The 17466-nt window shown below is 37.2% G+C and overlaps 1 protein-coding gene across 9 annotated transcripts in view; it reads left to right on the top strand.

Moving 5' to 3' along the window:
- The window catches only part of ACACA (acetyl-CoA carboxylase alpha), a 247263-nt gene that overhangs the window by 141544 nt on the left and 88253 nt on the right, over positions 1–17466 (top strand). For all 9 annotated transcript variants that reach the window (XM_079797353.1, XM_079797348.1, XM_079797349.1 and 6 more), the window contains 6 exons: positions 3137–3193; positions 3419–3463; positions 9857–9898; positions 10907–11122; positions 12087–12242; positions 15319–15522. In XM_079797353.1, the coding sequence (XP_079653479.1) occupies positions 3137–3193; positions 3419–3463; positions 9857–9898; positions 10907–11122; positions 12087–12242; positions 15319–15522 (720 nt within the window). The remainder of the gene's footprint in view (positions 1–3136; positions 3194–3418; positions 3464–9856; positions 9899–10906; positions 11123–12086; positions 12243–15318; positions 15523–17466) is intronic.

Genomic DNA, 17466 nt, shown 5'->3' with positions numbered 1-17466 from the left:
GCAATAATAATACTTTTTATTTATAAAGAACTTCTGTGTACAGTTTTTTATTTGCACCTCACCACATTCCCGTAAGGTTAGGTTAGTTAGGAATTATTCCAGTTTTGCACATGGGGAAAAACTCAAGCTTAGAGAGATTAATTAACCCCCTCCCCTCCCTCTTTGATCACCAGCTAGTAGATGGTGGAGCAAAAATTAGTATTTAAGGGCTTTGATTCCACCTCTAGGGGCCACAGATCGAGGTGCTTTAGTAAATAATGTATTTTTTTTTTAGCCCTGAAGATGATTCAAGTCTAATTGGAGGGACTGGTTAGGCATGCTCAAAATGATAGTGTACATATAGTTACATGTCATTGCAATATATGATAGATGCCAAAGTGTCCTCTTTAGCTGTCCTTAATGACAAAGACCCATGTGTTTTCTTTGAATGGGAACTACCTAGTTATAGTGCTTATTATAAAGAAAGAACTGAATAGATTTTTAAAAGCATGATTTAGCAGTATAAATAATTAATGTCATCGGCATTCACATCATGTAATGCTAATGGTAGATACCTGGGAAAAGTTGGTAACTTTGTGCTTAACGTGAGTCCTAGCATTTACTCCATGATGCTCTGGAATTAGAGTGGCCATCCTGAAGAAAGGCACTTACAGAAAAGTGAAAATAGGGGACATGCCTGGAAATTTTTCTTTAGAAGAGAAATGTACCTTTCTTTTTGCCCTTGTCTTGTGAATACATAAAATTAACCTGAAACCAGGGACCAAAGAAACCTTAGCTGGAAGAGTGCTAATGTTGTGCATGACTGCTGATGCTGCTGTTTGCTGAGATAATCGGAAATTTTCTTCTCAGGTTTTGAGGCATTAATTGCCCTTATTTGATTGTTTTGACCTCAACTGTAGGCTTTTTATTACCCTCAGATCTTAGTGCTGTATGTCATCATATGTTGATTTAAAGAGGCAGTTTCTTCATCTTCACTACATAAATTTATAACATTAATTGGCAATAAGAAATTACCTTTTTCTTTTACTGGACTTGTAAACTGAGGCACAGAGAAATCCATTGTCATTGCCCGAGGCTATTCAGAAGGGTAAGGGTAGACATTCCAAGCCTAGAGAAGCTGTTAACTGCATCAGTTACTGTGCTTATCCAGAAATATTAGGCATTTTCACTTCCTTGTTTTGAAAAGAATGTAAAAATAAAAATAAGGAAAGGTAATAAAAAAAAAGCTGAAATAACTAGTTTTATTTTTCACTTCATGATCATGTTCCTAGCAGTTTAGAAAAAGTTTCTTTTTTTTAAAGCACATATTAAACTATCAAATAGGTTGATCCAAATTGTCCAAATAATCTTCTAGTCCCAGCATGTCTTTTTTCCTCTCATAGAAATTAGGATCATATATTTGTAAATGACTTGTGGAGGAGATTGAAGCAGTCAGTGTAAATGGAGTTTCTCCAGGTGCTGGCGCCTAATCGCTGGGTAATAGCTGTGGACTTGCTGTGAGGCCCGCATTATTACAATGTAATCAGAATCCTGTTGCTCTGCTGTTATTGTCAGCCACTTGTGGAATTTTAAAAGCAATAACAGTTTTGACTTTAAATCATGGCATTATTAAAGTTATTTTCTTCCCTTGCCTGAACATAGCTATTGATGCTTGTCTTTGAAGGGCTTGGCTGTGGTGGAATTCTTTGTTGGTGGTATCAGAAGAAATGTTTCTGTTCCTTGGCACACTGAAAGATTGAGAACCACCACCACTCACCCCTCCCTCCATTCCTCCCTTCCTCCATTCTTTCTTTCCTTCCTTCCTCCCTCCCTTCCTTTTCCTATTATAGTATCAATACTTGGTTATTTATAGTAACAGTTATGATGTCAGTACAGATCATTTATTAAAGTTATTTAACCAAAATTTATGTATATTTGATCAGGGAATTTATTATTAGGAAATTTATTTTTCCAATTACATTTTGCTTATGTTGCTAATTAATTTTATTACTAAGCAAATGCCATAATAGAAAATGTTCTCCAATAGGAGGAAATGGCTTGGGACTGTGCTTATTTATAAGCACACTCCAATTTGGATTTTAAATATATATAGTATCATGAAAATCAAGAATTGGCTTATGAACATATCTCTTGGTTAGAGTTATAGCAAGGAATTGATGAAACTAAAGTCTGGACTTAGGTTGCAAAAGCCCACATATTTTTTCTATTTGTGTTACTCATATGTTTTCACACGTCATTCAACTGGTGAGATTGCTTTTCTACTTGTTGCCATGTAGCCCCTCTTTGCTAGGGCCCTTTAAGATCATGCTGTTTACTTAGTTCATTAAACTGTTCCTTTGTCTCTCCCTTTTGAGATAAATGAGCAATGCAGATAGAAGAAAGCTTAGATCCAAAGGCCTAAGACTCATATGAGACAGTCTTGACACTGCTGGTCTCTCTTGCCTTCTAATACACAGCTCAGCTATGCAAGTGGAAATATGAATAATCACTAAATTTAAAAGTAGATTAAATATTGCTTTTAGCAATTTTTAAAGAGAATTAAAAAAATACTTTCATGTAAAGTGGGGGGGGGCATGTTCTAGAAGAAATGAAAAGATCAGGATTTGTTAGATTGGATTCTAGGAATGCTATATATGATGGTATATATATCTATAATCTAAACAACAATGCTATATATATCTATAATCTAAACAGCAGTTTAGAACCTGAATTTTCCACTTTATGAAATTTTCTTCTCCCTCTGATCTGAATGACATTTCATTTATCTTGTGTTTTAGTTTTAATCTTCACATTTGAACATTCTCACCAATGTGATTTCTATAAGTAGGAATTGTGCTAAAATCTACCTTGAAGTGAATCAGCCCTTAGAGAATTTAGGTGACTTCATATGACCCCTTTTCCTACACAGAGTTCTCTCTCAGTTTTGTCCAGATCAATATAAAACCTATCCCATAAGACTTAGTCCCACGATCTAGATGGAGATTTATTTATTTGCAAGTTTGAAGGTACTGAGCCAAAACACAGATAACCAAAAAGGATGTTTAGCGCAATTAGAGCTTGTGGAGGACTGAAGTGGGATAAGATTTAGGATGAATGGAGATCTTATCTATCTTTTATTTTACATGTTTCTCCATAGAAAGCTACTCTGGTTGAGCATGGAATCCGCCGCCTTACTTTCCTGGTTGCACAAAAGGTATTGGCAATATGTGAATTACACCTGTCTAACATTTCTTATGATGCTGCTAGAATTTTTAAAAGTCAGAAAGTGGAGTTATAATCATAAACTTATTTATAGAATTTATGCAGAGAAATAACTGTTTTCTGTAAGTTTAAGAAAAACATTAACTTAGCTCATCATCTTTTACTCAATTTGGTTTTAAATTTATTATTTCTTTCCTTTCTGTCTTTCACTTGAAAGGATTTTAGGAAACAGATCAGCTATGAGGTGGATCAGAGATTTCATGTAAGTAAAAGGAACAATAATGAAATATTATTTACTGTTTTATCTGTTTGCCATTGTTTATTTAAACATAGAATACGTGTGAGTTATTTAGAAGGGCTGGACTGATGTTTGGTCCCTCTTCTTTTAGAAAGTATTATAATGACTACTCAATTCTTCTATGGTTGTTGTTGTTTTTTCTACCCTATAACATTCTCAGTATATCTCTGAGAAATAATTAAGAATGAGCATATGCATTTATCTGAATGAATAAGGTAGAAGCAGGAGCTAATTTCTTCTACGCACACAGTGAATCAATAATCGAGAACTGTCACTTGCACTTTGGGGTCTTGGCTTTTACCAAAGAGGATTCAAGTTCTATTATTGAGAATTATCAATTATCTGAAACCATCCTTTATTATTAAAATGCCTTAACCGAGCCTAACTTGGTACTTTTGTCTTATGTTAATTTTAGGAGCAGGAAATAAATAAAAATTGTGCAATAAGTTGCTTGTTCTCCTATTTAACTGAATTAACTTAATATTTATGAGATTAAAAGTTTTATTGAAAAGAGAAGTAAGTTATTAGCCTGGTATCTGAACTAAAGCATACCCATATGATCAGTATGATGATAGCACTAAGACCAAAAACCCAGTTTGCAATCAAGATGTCATTCTCTAAAATGACTGATTGTAGTACAAACATTTCTTTATAAATTGATCCTAATATAGCTAAGATTCCAGAGGATCTTAGGAAGCCTTAATTTTCCTGATAAGAATTTTGTTTTATCAATTAAGATAATTAAATTAGTTTTCAAGGCCTGTTCCTTTGCAATAATGAAGATAATATTTGGGATTCTGGAAATGACTTTCTAAACTTAAGGACCTATGTGTGGTTGCTTTTATTGCCCTTTTGTTTATTAGATCTTTAGCATTTGACATTTCGTTTTCCTTCTAACAGTTCATCTAGTCCAGCAATTTTCAACCTTTTTAATCCCATGGCACACATAAACTAATTACTAAAATTCTGTGGCACACCAAAAAATATGTTTTTTGCTGATATGACAAAAAATGGTTATAATTTTGATTTATTCACACCGAATGGCTATTGTTGTGTTGGCTATTGTCATTTTTTAAATTTAACAATCTAAGGGAAAAGAGGTCAGTACCCCTGACTAAATAGTCAGGTATTGCATGTTTTAAAAATTCTTGCGGCACACCAATTGAAAATCGCTGGTCTAGTCTATAGAGAAACAAGAGAGTCTACCCTGCAAACTAAAGAGCTGAGATTCTCTGAAATGCTCTAGGAAGTGTTGTGGACTGCACAACTCTCCTATGTTATTGATGTCAGGAAGCCAAGCAGAGTACAGACATACATCAATCAATAACTTTAGATAGGAAACTGGAGACAGTGAAGAAGTATGAGGAGCTTAAAGGGAACCCTGGAGCTTTAGGAAGAAAAATCCAGAGCTTAGAGAATAAAATTGATACTTAGGGATAGAATATGAGAGACCATGAATAAGTACTGTAGCCGGTGGATGCTGACCAGAGCTAGGGTAGACATGCCAGAGCCAGGCCCTGGATTTGGGAAGAGTATTGGGCTAGGTTCTTAAGCTTAAACCTGATTTTTATTTTTTTACTGACTTTGGGATATTATATTTTTCTGGGGAATCATGTTGAATTTGTAAAATTGTTTTCCTTTTTCCTAATGGTTCAGATGGAGCCTTCATGTTTATAGCACATGAACTGGTTTCCCATAATAAGCATTTCCATGATAAATTAAAACTCTCTACTAAAAAATTTTAAAAGCCAAAGCAGTTAATTATCATGGACATTTTTAAATGTGTTTCATACATACAAAAAAAACCAAACATCCTGTCTTACTGCTAAATCTATGTCATATCCTAGAGTATAAATATATATATATAGCTTTAAAACATGTTTTCCCTCTCTGTTCTAATATTTCTGGACTTAGGTTGAATAGGGACATGTACAGGCAAAATCTACTCGGAAATGAGTCCAGCTGTGGGTATTTCTTGGGAATCACGGTCCAGTTCCTATTTATAGTGACATCAAGTGGGAAATTGGTTATATTACCAAGTGACGTGATTTGTCATGAATGTAGGAAAGGTTGCTTTAGAACTTAGATAAATTAAGGTGGAGACTATATTTTCTCTGAAGAATTGAATGGCAGAGGAGTTGGGTTATTTTTATGTTAGGCCCCTTAAAAATGATTAGTGGTTACACAGGGGGCAAGGGCAACTATTACTGAATTCCATCCAGGATCTACAATAGTCAGGACCCCTTGGCAGGAGCTGTACAAATCCAGGGCTCACTGCCATGGTATTGCTGTAAGTTCCTCTGCTGGTGGTAGCTTACCATTCATGAAGGGTGCTTAGCCTTTGTCATGTCATCTGATGTGTGCTTGCCCCATAGTTAGTGTAGTGTGAAAAAGAGGAAGCTTTCCGTGAGTGTTAGAGATGAATCCCTTGATCTCTCTGGCTTCTTGGTAATCCACTGTGATGTATGCAGTCTCTCCTGTTCTACACTGTGAAATCCCTATATTATTGAATAGAAGAGAGAAAGCAAGCGTACATGAGGGGGCAAGGAGAGGAGGAAGGTTACCAAGTTTGGTTCAAGAACAACATTGGCTGGTGTGGATGAAGCAGCTCTACTGTTACATAGTTGTCTCTCAGACTGTTTCAGAACCAGAACAAGGCAAATGAGGGCCAGAGTAGAGGTTCCTAGAGAGTGGGTATACTGTTAGGTGTTTATCCAGATGCCAGTGAAGGCTATAAGCATTTCCAAAACTTCGATGTTTAATCTCCACAGTCCCACTGGAATGCCTGCTGCTACCTTAGTCTCTTGACTCTACATGAAACCTGTTCTGACCTGGCAATATTTGTCAGCATTAAGGACACTTGGTGTGGAGTCTGTTTCCAGACCATGTAATTAAACCAAGTACCTTTCATGGGATTTGAATAACTGCTTAACATTACTACAATAACAGAACATTTGAGGGAAAATGAGCCTATTCTTATAAACATCTTCTTCATATTAAAAAAAATATTGAAACCTTGGAAGCCAAAGAGCAGGCTTTGAATTTTTGCAGCTATGAAAGCTGCAGCTCTATATTAAGCCTGTTCATTTCACTCACATTTCAGGTTCCAAAAAGTGCAGCAGAAGGTGCTATTTAACTGGAATATAAGTATTATACTTTTTGAAGTTTCCATATTTTTTCAGCCAAGTGTTTTTTAACAATACTAAAATGCACATTTTCAGGATTTCTTCTTATCCTTTGCCACCTAAGCAAGAGCATTAGGGCCAAAAACTGTGATGAGATTCTAAATCAGTTTTGCATCTGTAACGTTTCCTTTCGATTCTTGTTTGTAAGATTTCATGAGATTTGTAAAATTCTGCTATAAATAACCCAGATGCACTTTTACTGATTTTATGTAAATAACTCACACTTTAAAATGAAATGTTTTGGAAGGAAGAGCCCACTATTGAAAAGAGTTATCACGGTTAAGTAGTTCATTTCTTTAAAAAAATTTTATATGTCAACTATATCTCAATAAAACTGAAAAAAAAAATGGTAGTTTTGTTTGCTAGTGGATCAACTATTAGTTTTTCAGAAGGTTTGGTTTGGGTTTTTGTTTTAATTACAGTCTATATAATTAGTTCTCAGCATGTTGAGGTAAAAGAGAATTGCACCAGCAAGCTTTCAATTTCTTCATCTCATTAGGTTTTTAACATGATTATTAGTATCATAATCAGCTATGATGTTTTCTGTTGCAGGTTTTCGCATTCTCTGATTTGCAGGGTGTCTTGATTGGCTAATTTAGTCAAATTATTTTGATTGTCTTGATGATGGTTGGCTGATTTAGAACACAGCAGGGGTATAATTTCTTCCTGAGAAATGTTGCATTCTTTTGTTTTTTGGTACCAGAACACTAAGAGGGTTTTTCTTTGTGTACATTCAATTATGATATTTGCCCATAACACTGGTAGAATATCTGGAAAGCAATTATATTAGTGATAGAATAAGCATGAGTGCAGTTAGTGGAAAAATTGGCAATATGAGGATGAGGTAGGATGAAGGAATTTACTAAAACTATAGGATCAGACTTTTGTATTTCTTTTCTGTGTTTTTCTGTATTCCTGTGATTTTTGTGTGTGTGTTTGAGTGCCAAAAGAGGTGACTTTCTATAAAAGTCCTCAGACTTGAAGAATTGCTCATTAATCCTGCTGCCCCATTGCACAGAAGTTCTTACTCTCCTATTCTGAATGCTTCATGCTTATTAAATTGAGGATTTTTCTGCAGAGCTAAAATTTACTCAAAAAATGTTTGCTGATATTATCTCATAACACCTTTTCTTAGCTAACTTTAATGAAAGTGGTTTTTCTTATTGGTGGTCTATTCCCACCCTGCCAAGAATTAGTCAGTCTCTTTCATTATTTGTAATAAAGGCATTTCTATTCAAATTGTTTGCTTTTCATGCCTTTCAGTTACTATAAAAATTTTAAAATGGTTTAAGTGGTAAAAAAAAAAAGGTGTTTTTTGGTTTCTATTGTTATGTTTTTGAAGGAAAATAGTCATTTAAATTAATGTACTAAATAAATATTTTAATTAATATTTATTACACTCTTCTATTGTCTTAACAATTAGTTAAAATATTTATTTAATACATCACTTTCCTTGACTTTTCTTTCAGAAATTTCATGAAAGGATTTTGTTACCCTTCCTTTTTTGACTTGTGTTACCTTAGCTAGTGCTCTGAAAGCCATCTTTCTCAAGAATAAAACAAAAATGAGACTAGGAAGCCCTGAGCATGCAACCTACTGACAATGCAGCTGAACATCTTTCTGTTTAACCTTGAAGTCATCCCCATGTTCTTTACTATTATTCAGGAGAATTAGAGAATTACTTAGAATAAAAACATCATCAGTAAAAGATCAGTGCTGTGTAAAGTTCACTTTCAAAAGACTTTTAAAGACCTAAGCCTGGACAGGTGGTTTCCCAGGCTTGCTAAACAAGCTCCAAGAAGCCTGTTAAATGTAATTTTACAGTTAAAATGCAAGGAAAACGTAAGAAGATTTACTCACTGTGCAAACTATAGTTAAGGCGAGGGTGAGGTGTAATACCTGTGGAAAGTATTTAACAAGTTTTCAGTAAATTCATGAACCACACCTTTTCAGTATGAGTTTTGTTTTTTTAATTTTTTTTTAAAGAAGTCTTAATTTCTGTTTAAAGAGAAGACTTTAATGAACCTGGATTATAACAAAAATAGAGAGGTAATGCTCTACACTTGAGAAGTACGTGGTAGAGATGAAGGGCATGAAGAGACCCAAGTTCATATTCTAGGTTTCTGATACTGGGCATATCACTTGGTCATGGCTTCTCAGCTGTAAAATGGGATACCTAACCTCAAGAGGTTGTTGAGAGCATTCAAGGGGACAACACATGGGAGCACCTGCCACCTAGCAGGCTTTCATTTCAGGTTTCCTAAAGCTCATTGAGAGACATTTATGCAGCTAGCCCTGGTTTCTCTGCCTTGTCCCAATGAGTGTTTGATTATCTTGCACTCATAATGAAGAAGATGCCTAATGAAACCTCCTGTAGAGGCACATAGTAATGACTTGACTCTAACACCACCAATAGAGCTTCCCATCCGAGAAACAGGGGTATTTGGTGTTAATAAGTTAAATTTCAGAAACTAATGGACTCTGCTAATTGAATTCATTTTTGTTAATTAATAAGGTTCTAGTAAATTGGTTGCTTTCTTTTGTAATGCCCTGCAAAAGAGCGGTAAGACCAAATGATTCCAAGTTCACTAGTTCCACCCCATTCTTTCTTATACATGTAGTGGTAGTGACCAAAGTAACATCTTTACTTTTATCTTGAAACATTATTGTTTAAACCCTTAAAATTATTGATTTGAGAGTGAATGAGGAAGACATGTGGATTGGGGATTTTATGCTTTCTGGTTAGTTTACATTTTAAGAGTTTCTTAAGGGGAAACTTGGGAAATCAGTCCAATAACTGCTATTGCAGTGCAGAAGCTTAGAGAGTATATTGGTTTTATTTGCCAGCTTGTGCCAAGAGCAACACCCAGGAAGAATTTTTTTTTTCAATTGGGAGATGAAAAAAATACGATTCCCCCACCCACACCCACACCCCCCAGGAGAGGGTACTTATTGAAGTTAGGTTAATAGTGTGGTGATTCTCAAATGTGGAAGTGGGGTCAAAGTGATGGTTACCCAGAGGATCATTCACATTCCCCAGGCTAAGGTTCGGCAAGGATTGTGTTTCTAAGAAACTGTCTTCTAGATGCTTGAGTGCTTCTGTACTATATGTTGATCCCCAAAGAACCATATCTATGAAGGACTGATACATTTCCCCCTTCTTTTAACACAGAGAGAATTCCCTAAATTTTTCACGTTCCGAGCAAGGGATAAGGTAAGAACTAATTCCTTCCTTCTGGTTTTTTTTTTTTTAATGTTTCTTTTTTCTTACAAGTCTAAGAGTGGCATATCTTTGCCATTTTTTTCTCTAATTGAATTTGTGCTTCCTTTTGCCTTACATGTATCTTAGAACGAAAGGAGACTCTCTTCTGAAAGAGTTTGGTTTAGGAAATAATCGAATATACTGACCTACCCAAGAAAGCAATAAATTTCAAAATCATCCTTATGCTTTTGATGTGATATTAAAGGACTGCTACACTTAGTAGGATTATTCTCATCACCTACAGACAGTTTGTTTATATTCAGAGTTATGTTTTTTCAATTTTTAAAATACAAACTTTCAGACTGTGTTGGTTTCTTCCTGTTACCATTCACTCAATTGACATGTACTCTGGAAAAACAATTTAATTTCAGCAAAAAATATATTAAATGTAAATACAGTTCTTTTAAAAAGATATATATGTATATGTATATATAGGATGTTTCAAAGCCAAATACCTCTATTTAAAAAATTTTATAATGTTCATATGTCAAGTATTTACTGTGTCCTTTGTATTGTACCAGAAATTATAAGAGTATAAGACATGGGTTTTGCCCATGAGCATTTTAGACTAGGTGGGTAAAACCAAAACACGGGTATGTGAAGTAGTTGTTAATGTGAAACAGTTTGTAGTTCATTGTAAAAAAAAAAGGAATTACAAAGATATTAAATGCTACAGGAGTTCTGGGGAAATTGATTTTTTTTTGTTTCTTTTTAATGGAGAGCATCATCACTTATAAAAGCATAAATGATGAAAGCTTGGGAAGTTAAATAGGTTCTTTAGCGCCTAACCTTATGTAAGCTATAGCATTATCCTTGTATGTAGACCATTTATGTTGTTCATTAGCACATCATAGCTTATGTTTTTATTTTTAAGCATCTCTTTTACATACATACGCATTCATAATATCATTCTGTAACCACTTCTGGTGGGCTGTTTTTTTCTCCAATTCTTGTGCTCAGTTTGAGGAGGATCGTATCTATCGTCATTTGGAGCCTGCCCTTGCCTTCCAGTTAGAGCTGAACCGGATGAGAAATTTTGACCTCACTGCCATTCCATGTGCTAATCACAAGATGCACCTGTATCTTGGGGCAGCCAAAGTGGAAGTGGGCACAGAAGTGACAGACTATAGGTTCTTTGTCCGTGCGATCATCAGACATTCTGATCTGGTCACCAAGGTGGGTGCTGTACTTTAATGGGAAGTTACCCTGAGGGAAGGGACAGAGGAACAGTCATGGTTCAAAATTAGGTTTTCTCTTTTTGAGTCAAAGTTCTTGTTCATCTCACTCTCTAATAACCAGCCGAAGTCTGAGAATCATTTCTCTTACAGAAGTAAATATTCCATATAATAACAAGCTTTTTTCCCTTTCATTTGAATTTCCTTGGTAATGGAAGCATAGTAACTCTTACTTGAGAGAAGGAAAAGCATGTTAACAGAAAATCACAGGAGAGTTAGGTGATGACAGAGGGTAGTGAGACAAGTTAGCAGTGATCCCATTGTAAACTTGTCTAAAGGTAGGGTAGTTTCTCTATATAGCAAGGTGCTTCCTGGTGTGTTAGTTATTACTACATCCCATAGCCATAACCTTTCTAAACTGCTCTGGTATATGTGAGCTGTAACCCTATTGGGATTCCAGTATCCCCACCTATTGGAAGGAAATTATATACTAAGAGGCAGCAGGAATTCTTTTTTTTTTTGTTAATCCTCACCAGAGGATATTTTTATTCCCCATTGACTTTTTAGAGAGAGTGGAGGGGAGGGGGAAAGGAAAAGAGACAGATACATCGATGTGAGAGAGACACATCGATTGGTTGCCTCCCACACGCACCCCAACCAGGGCTAGGCATTGAACCTGCAACCCAGGTACATGCCCTTGACCGGGAATCAAACCTGAGACCTTTTGGGCCATGGGTCAATGCTCTAACCACTGAGAAACATCAGCCAGGACTGCAGGAATTCTTAATCTGCCCCTGCCTGCCCCTGCTGCCTGTGGTTATTAGGCTGACTAGGGAGAAAGGTCAATGCACCTCTAGCAGGTGCCTTATGATTCATGACATACCACTGCTTAAGTAATTATAATAGCCATTTCATTATTGCCTCTTAAAACACATTAATGTTGATGGTGATTTCTTCCTGCATAGGAAGCTTCTTTTGAATATCTACAAAATGAAGGGGAGCGGCTGCTCCTGGAAGCCATGGATGAGTTGGAAGTCGCTTTTAATAATACAAATGTTCGTACTGACTGCAACCACATCTTCCTCAACTTTGTGCCCACAGTCATCATGGATCCATCAAAGGTACATTTCTTCTTAGCTTCTCTCCCAGAAGTAACAAACACAAGCAATGAGATTTATTCATATTTATTCTCACTAGGACCTGGACACAGGTTCTCTTGATCAGCTGGTTGAGCCCTTGATATTTAAAGTTTACAGAATGCTTATAAGACTGGTTTTTGGGATGGTGTCAGAAATTTGCTATAGCCTTGAAAAGCAGACCTCAAAAATGAAGGTGGTATGATTTACCTTGCTGGTCATTTATTTATAAGCAGTATAAATACAAAAAATCTTTTTCACTTCCTCCATTGGTACCTGTATAATGATATTTGCCATGATAGCAGTCCTATCTATACTAATAAAAGGGTAATATGCTAATTAGCCCGGGAGACCTTCCAGACGTCCTTCCGGACAAAGCCATGGTGGCGGAGCCGAGGCAGAGGTGGTTGGGGGCGATCAGGCTGGTGGGGGGGGGCAGTTGGGGGTGAGCAGGCTGGTGGGGGGGCAGTTGTGAGTGAGCAGGCCAGCAGGGGGGGCAGTTGGGGGCAAGCAGGCCAACAGTGGGGGGCAGTTGGGGGCAAGCAGGCTGGCAGAGGGCAGTTGGGGGCAAGAAGGCTGGCAGGCAGAGTGGTTAGGGGCGATCAGGCAGACAGGCAGGTGAGCAGTTAGGAGCCAGTGGTCCCGGATTGCGAGAGGGATGTCTGACTGCCGGTTTAGGCCCGATCCCACATGGATTGGGCCTAAACCAGCAGTTGGACATCCCACGAGGGGTCCCAAATTGGAGAGGGTGCAGGCCGGGCTGAGGGACACCCCCCCCCCCCCCCCGTGCACGAATTTCGTGCACCGGGCCACTAGTCTTACATAATTCCCTAGGATTTCTCATCTAGAATAATTAACTTGCTATTGGGCATTTTGGCAAAATCATTGCCTCGTTGTACTAAATGTTACTTAGCTGATGGCTTAGGGATGTAATGTACCTTCTTAAGTATCTAACCTGTTTGTCTTCAGTATTTTTCCACAGGTAGAAAATTTGGCTAATAAGGAATTTCACAAGTATTATGTATGTTTTCTTATATGAGGCTCTGTTCTAAAATGCATTCCATATAATTTAAGGAAGGAAAACAAAGTGATTCTATACTTGACCTTTTATCCCACAGAAGGCTGCTTTCTGCTTCTGCTCCCACTAACCTTTTTCTTTCATATTGTGGAATTGGATAGGAGAACCAGTATATACCCCTTTATTTATTTTTTAAACTATGTTTTTATTGATTTGAGAGAGAGAGAGGAAGGGAGAGAAAGAGATAGAAATCTCAATGATGAGAGAGAATTATTGATCAGCTGCCTCCTGCATGCCCCCTACTGGGGATTGAGCCTACAACATGGGCATGTGCCCTGACCAGGAATTGAACCATTGACCTCCTGGTTCATAGGTCGATGCTCAGTCACTGAGCCACACCACCTGGGCATACCCCTTTCTCAAGATCAATTGTAGGCATAGACTTTTGCTTTTTGAACTTAGTATTGAAGACCTGAAAAATCTTTTTCTACGTTTTTTTTTCAAGACTCCAAGCTATTGATCAGTTGCTTTATCTGTCAGGAGAGCCTACGACAGGACAACTCATTGAGTACCAAGTCTCATCATGTAGTTTAATCAAAGGTTCCCCTAAGCATTCTGGGACTGATGAAGCTGAAAGACTTAAAACATGGCCTGGACACTATATAACTATATATATATATTTAGATTTAGCCTACAATTTCTCATGGAGTTTTTATATCAGCCTCTCTGTTCTACTCCACACACCCATATACCCTAGCTCTGCCTTTCTAATCATAGGTAGCTGTTAATTTCCTTTGTAGAGAGATGTTGATTTTTGTTCCCTTGAGAAAAGAATGGATAAATATCACTTGGGGATAGTTAAGTTAACTCCTTGAAACCCATTTTAACCTAAAATTCTGTGGTGCAGAAGCAAATTGCAGGAGTGGCACATACTTCTGAAAAGCCACAAGAGAAGGGTGGTGTGAGTTATTTTTCAGAGTTTTCTGAGTTGAGAAAGCATTTTAGAAAGATACTTCACTTAAGAAACATGAGTTTTGAGTAGTATGTCCCAGCTGCCTGCAGCCATGTTGGAAAAAATATGTTTTTGCTCTAGTGTATCAATAAGGAGAAATCACACCTAAGGCTATAGGGTTAAAATAACTTTCCTGACCCTGAAAACTAGAAACACTAAACTGACTTGGTATAAAGCTTAGGGAAACTAGGAACATCTGCTTCATATACTTAAATCCCAGTTGGACTAGGCCAGTGGTCGGCAAACTCATTAGTCAACAGCCAAATATCAACAGTACGACAATTGAAATTTCTTTTGAGAGCCAAATTTTTTAAACTTAAACTTCTTCTAACGCCACTTCTTCAAAATAGACTCACCCAGGCCTTGGTATTTTGTGAAGAGCCATACTCAAGGGGCCAAAGAGCCGTATGTGCTCACGAGCCGCAGTTTGCCGACCACGGGACTAGGCACTGACCAAGCTTCAGAGCTCTGTTTAGAGAAAACATTCTTGCACCACTTACAAATTGCCTATTTTTAATTTGTGCAATTTACCAAGAGACATATATTATAAAGTTTAATAAAATGTATGGAAAAAAGTTCATGGTGGTAATTGCTATGTTGATTTAAGGTCCTGAAAGTGCAATGAAACATAGTTACCATGCATATAAATGCTACTTAATAGCTATTTAACTAGAGATTTTATTCTTATTTGGGGCTTTCTCTTAAATCCCATGGCTTGTAATTTTAGATATTGCAGACCTTTGAGATAGAATATGAATATAATTGGAAAAGGGGGAAGGAGTTGCACACATTTGGGTGTTGTTAGCCATAGAAAACTGCTCATACAACAGGCCAGCATGAAATTGTCCCTGACTTATCTAAGCAAAAGTAGGGTTGGGGAGAAACTATACGACTTTTTGTAAGGAATACATGTACACATCTCGAGAAACCAGCATCTTGTTCCGTTCTTCCTTTCCCAAAGATGGGCAGACCTAAAACAGGTCCTAGTTACAGGTTTTTAAGTTTTGTGCTTGGTGATGTGTGTGTGTCAGATTGAGGAATCTGTGCGGAGCATGGTAATGCGCTATGGAAGTCGGCTGTGGAAATTACGCGTTCTCCAGGCAGAACTGAAAATCAACATTCGCCTGACACCAACCGGAAAAGCAATTCCCATCCGCCTCTTCCTGACAAACGAGTCTGGCTATTACTTGGACATCAGCCTGTACAAGGAAGTGACTGACTCCAGGACAGCACAGGTACAGTAGTGAAGTACTAGTCAAACTTTGAGATCTCATCAAAGTTTTTATTTGGTCCTAAGGATAAGCCACTTGCATTTGCTATAGAAGATCCAAACTCATAAATCCCATTGGTTCACCTAGTGGGCTTGTCCTCTATTAAATGATTGCATGAATTTGAAAAACTTCATTTGCCTCGTAAGATGTGCCTATCTTCCTAATCATGGGTGTTGTAAAACCTCCAACCTTTAGTCATGTATTGGTGAGCCCTAATAGATGCCAAGTGAACCTAACTCCAGAGGTAATTGTGTAATTTGGGGCTCGCCTTAGGTAGGCTCTAGGGCTACTTGAGCAATCTCACCTTTTCTGATCTGATTTGTCCTTCCTGTTTTCAACCTAGTTAGACCACTCATTAGCAAGTGAATAAAGGAGAATTGTTGAAATATGTCACCAAGTTCTATCTTAAAGAAGGAAAATTTCAACATAATAGTTGGAGCAATATCAAGGAGTGATTTTTCTCATATTTAACCATTATGATACTCCATTTATACACATTATCTTCAAAGAGTTCAGAGTATTATATGTCTATAAAAGGGCAAAGTGGCAAACTTTAACCATTTTTCAGGTAGAAAAATTGAGAATGTGAAAATGCAAAGTGACTTTTTTAGTAGTTTGGTCCTGTGATAACAGAATTCCTTTTTAGTCTGTTTTATCACCTTAGTTTCTAAATATTTGGGCCATTTGCTGTGATACTGAATTTAGTTTGGTGCACCATTGCTCACGTCTTTTTATGAACTGAGATTTTATTTCAAGACTGTGGACTGAACTTGGAAAGTGCATGCCTTTTGTTGAAAGGTTGAACTTGCTCCAGTGTGTGTACTCAAAGGGTTCAGTCTATTCTATGCATTGGGTGCCAGGAAGAGATTATGTGTCTCTTGTTTTTATCTGTATCCTTTTAAATCCTGGAACAGAGGCAAGAAAAGACATTTTTATCAGTACTTTGAAGATGAATTTTAAAACTCTGAGTCTGGATAGCTGTTAGAATGACCTTTCATTTTGTGCTTTGAGTCCAAGTTAGATGGCCAGAGAAATCTGTCCCGTGAGAAGTGAGCAGTTAAAACAGAGAAGCGCACAAGAGTGTGAGGGGTTAGCCAGGAAAAGAGTATTCAATAATTTTTCCTGCATTTGATGTTTTTCAGGGCAATCTTAAAGACATTTTCAGTCAAAGCTTTTCATGGGTAGGGATGTTTTTAATTAACTTCTACAATGGCTTCAAGGCAAGTCTATTCTTGTGAAAAGTAAGATGGCCTCTTGAGATTTCAGTGTTTATGATAAATAAGTTTGTTCTTCATGACTACTTTCCCCCCTTTCTTTGATCAGAAAGCTCTTAGATTTCCCTCATGCTGGCTGGTGGTGACACAGGGACATGAAAGGCACAGAAGCCTTCAGTCAGGGTTTAGTGTGCCGCCTGGCACAAAATAAGCACTCAATATGTATGTGAATGAATGAATGAATGAGCGAGCTACCTTTAGCCTAAGGGAGAACCTCTTTTACCATGGGTCCTGCATATTTAGAAAGCCCTGAAGGAGGAGGTCTCCCTCAGGCGCTTTAGTTGAACGAGTTCAACGGCCACTGCCCTGTGTGAACTGGGAGGAACCCACAAGAAAAACAGCCTCCAACCCAATTCTGGCACTCCTAATGCCTACCTGGTGCTTATTGACGATTTGTTTTTCCCCTTTCTTTGCTCTAGTGAATCATTGTATAAATTTAAAATAATATAGAACCATGCATGTCATTCATTCATTTGTTCATTAATTTAACATTTATTAACCACCTATAGTGTTTTAGGCAGTGTGGATACAAAAAAAAGTGATCTCTGTTCTCAAGAAATCTACATCATTATGGAAGACAAATTATTAGTTTCTCTGTAGTATTATGATTCTGCTGTCATAAAATAAGGAGGAC

Source organism: Cnephaeus nilssonii (genome assembly GCF_951640355.1).
Source record: "Cnephaeus nilssonii genome assembly, chromosome: 19".
Lineage (NCBI taxonomy): Eukaryota > Metazoa > Chordata > Mammalia > Chiroptera > Vespertilionidae > Cnephaeus > Cnephaeus nilssonii.
The sequence above is the reverse complement of the archived record's forward strand: the minus strand, read 5'-3'. Positions and strand labels throughout refer to the sequence as shown.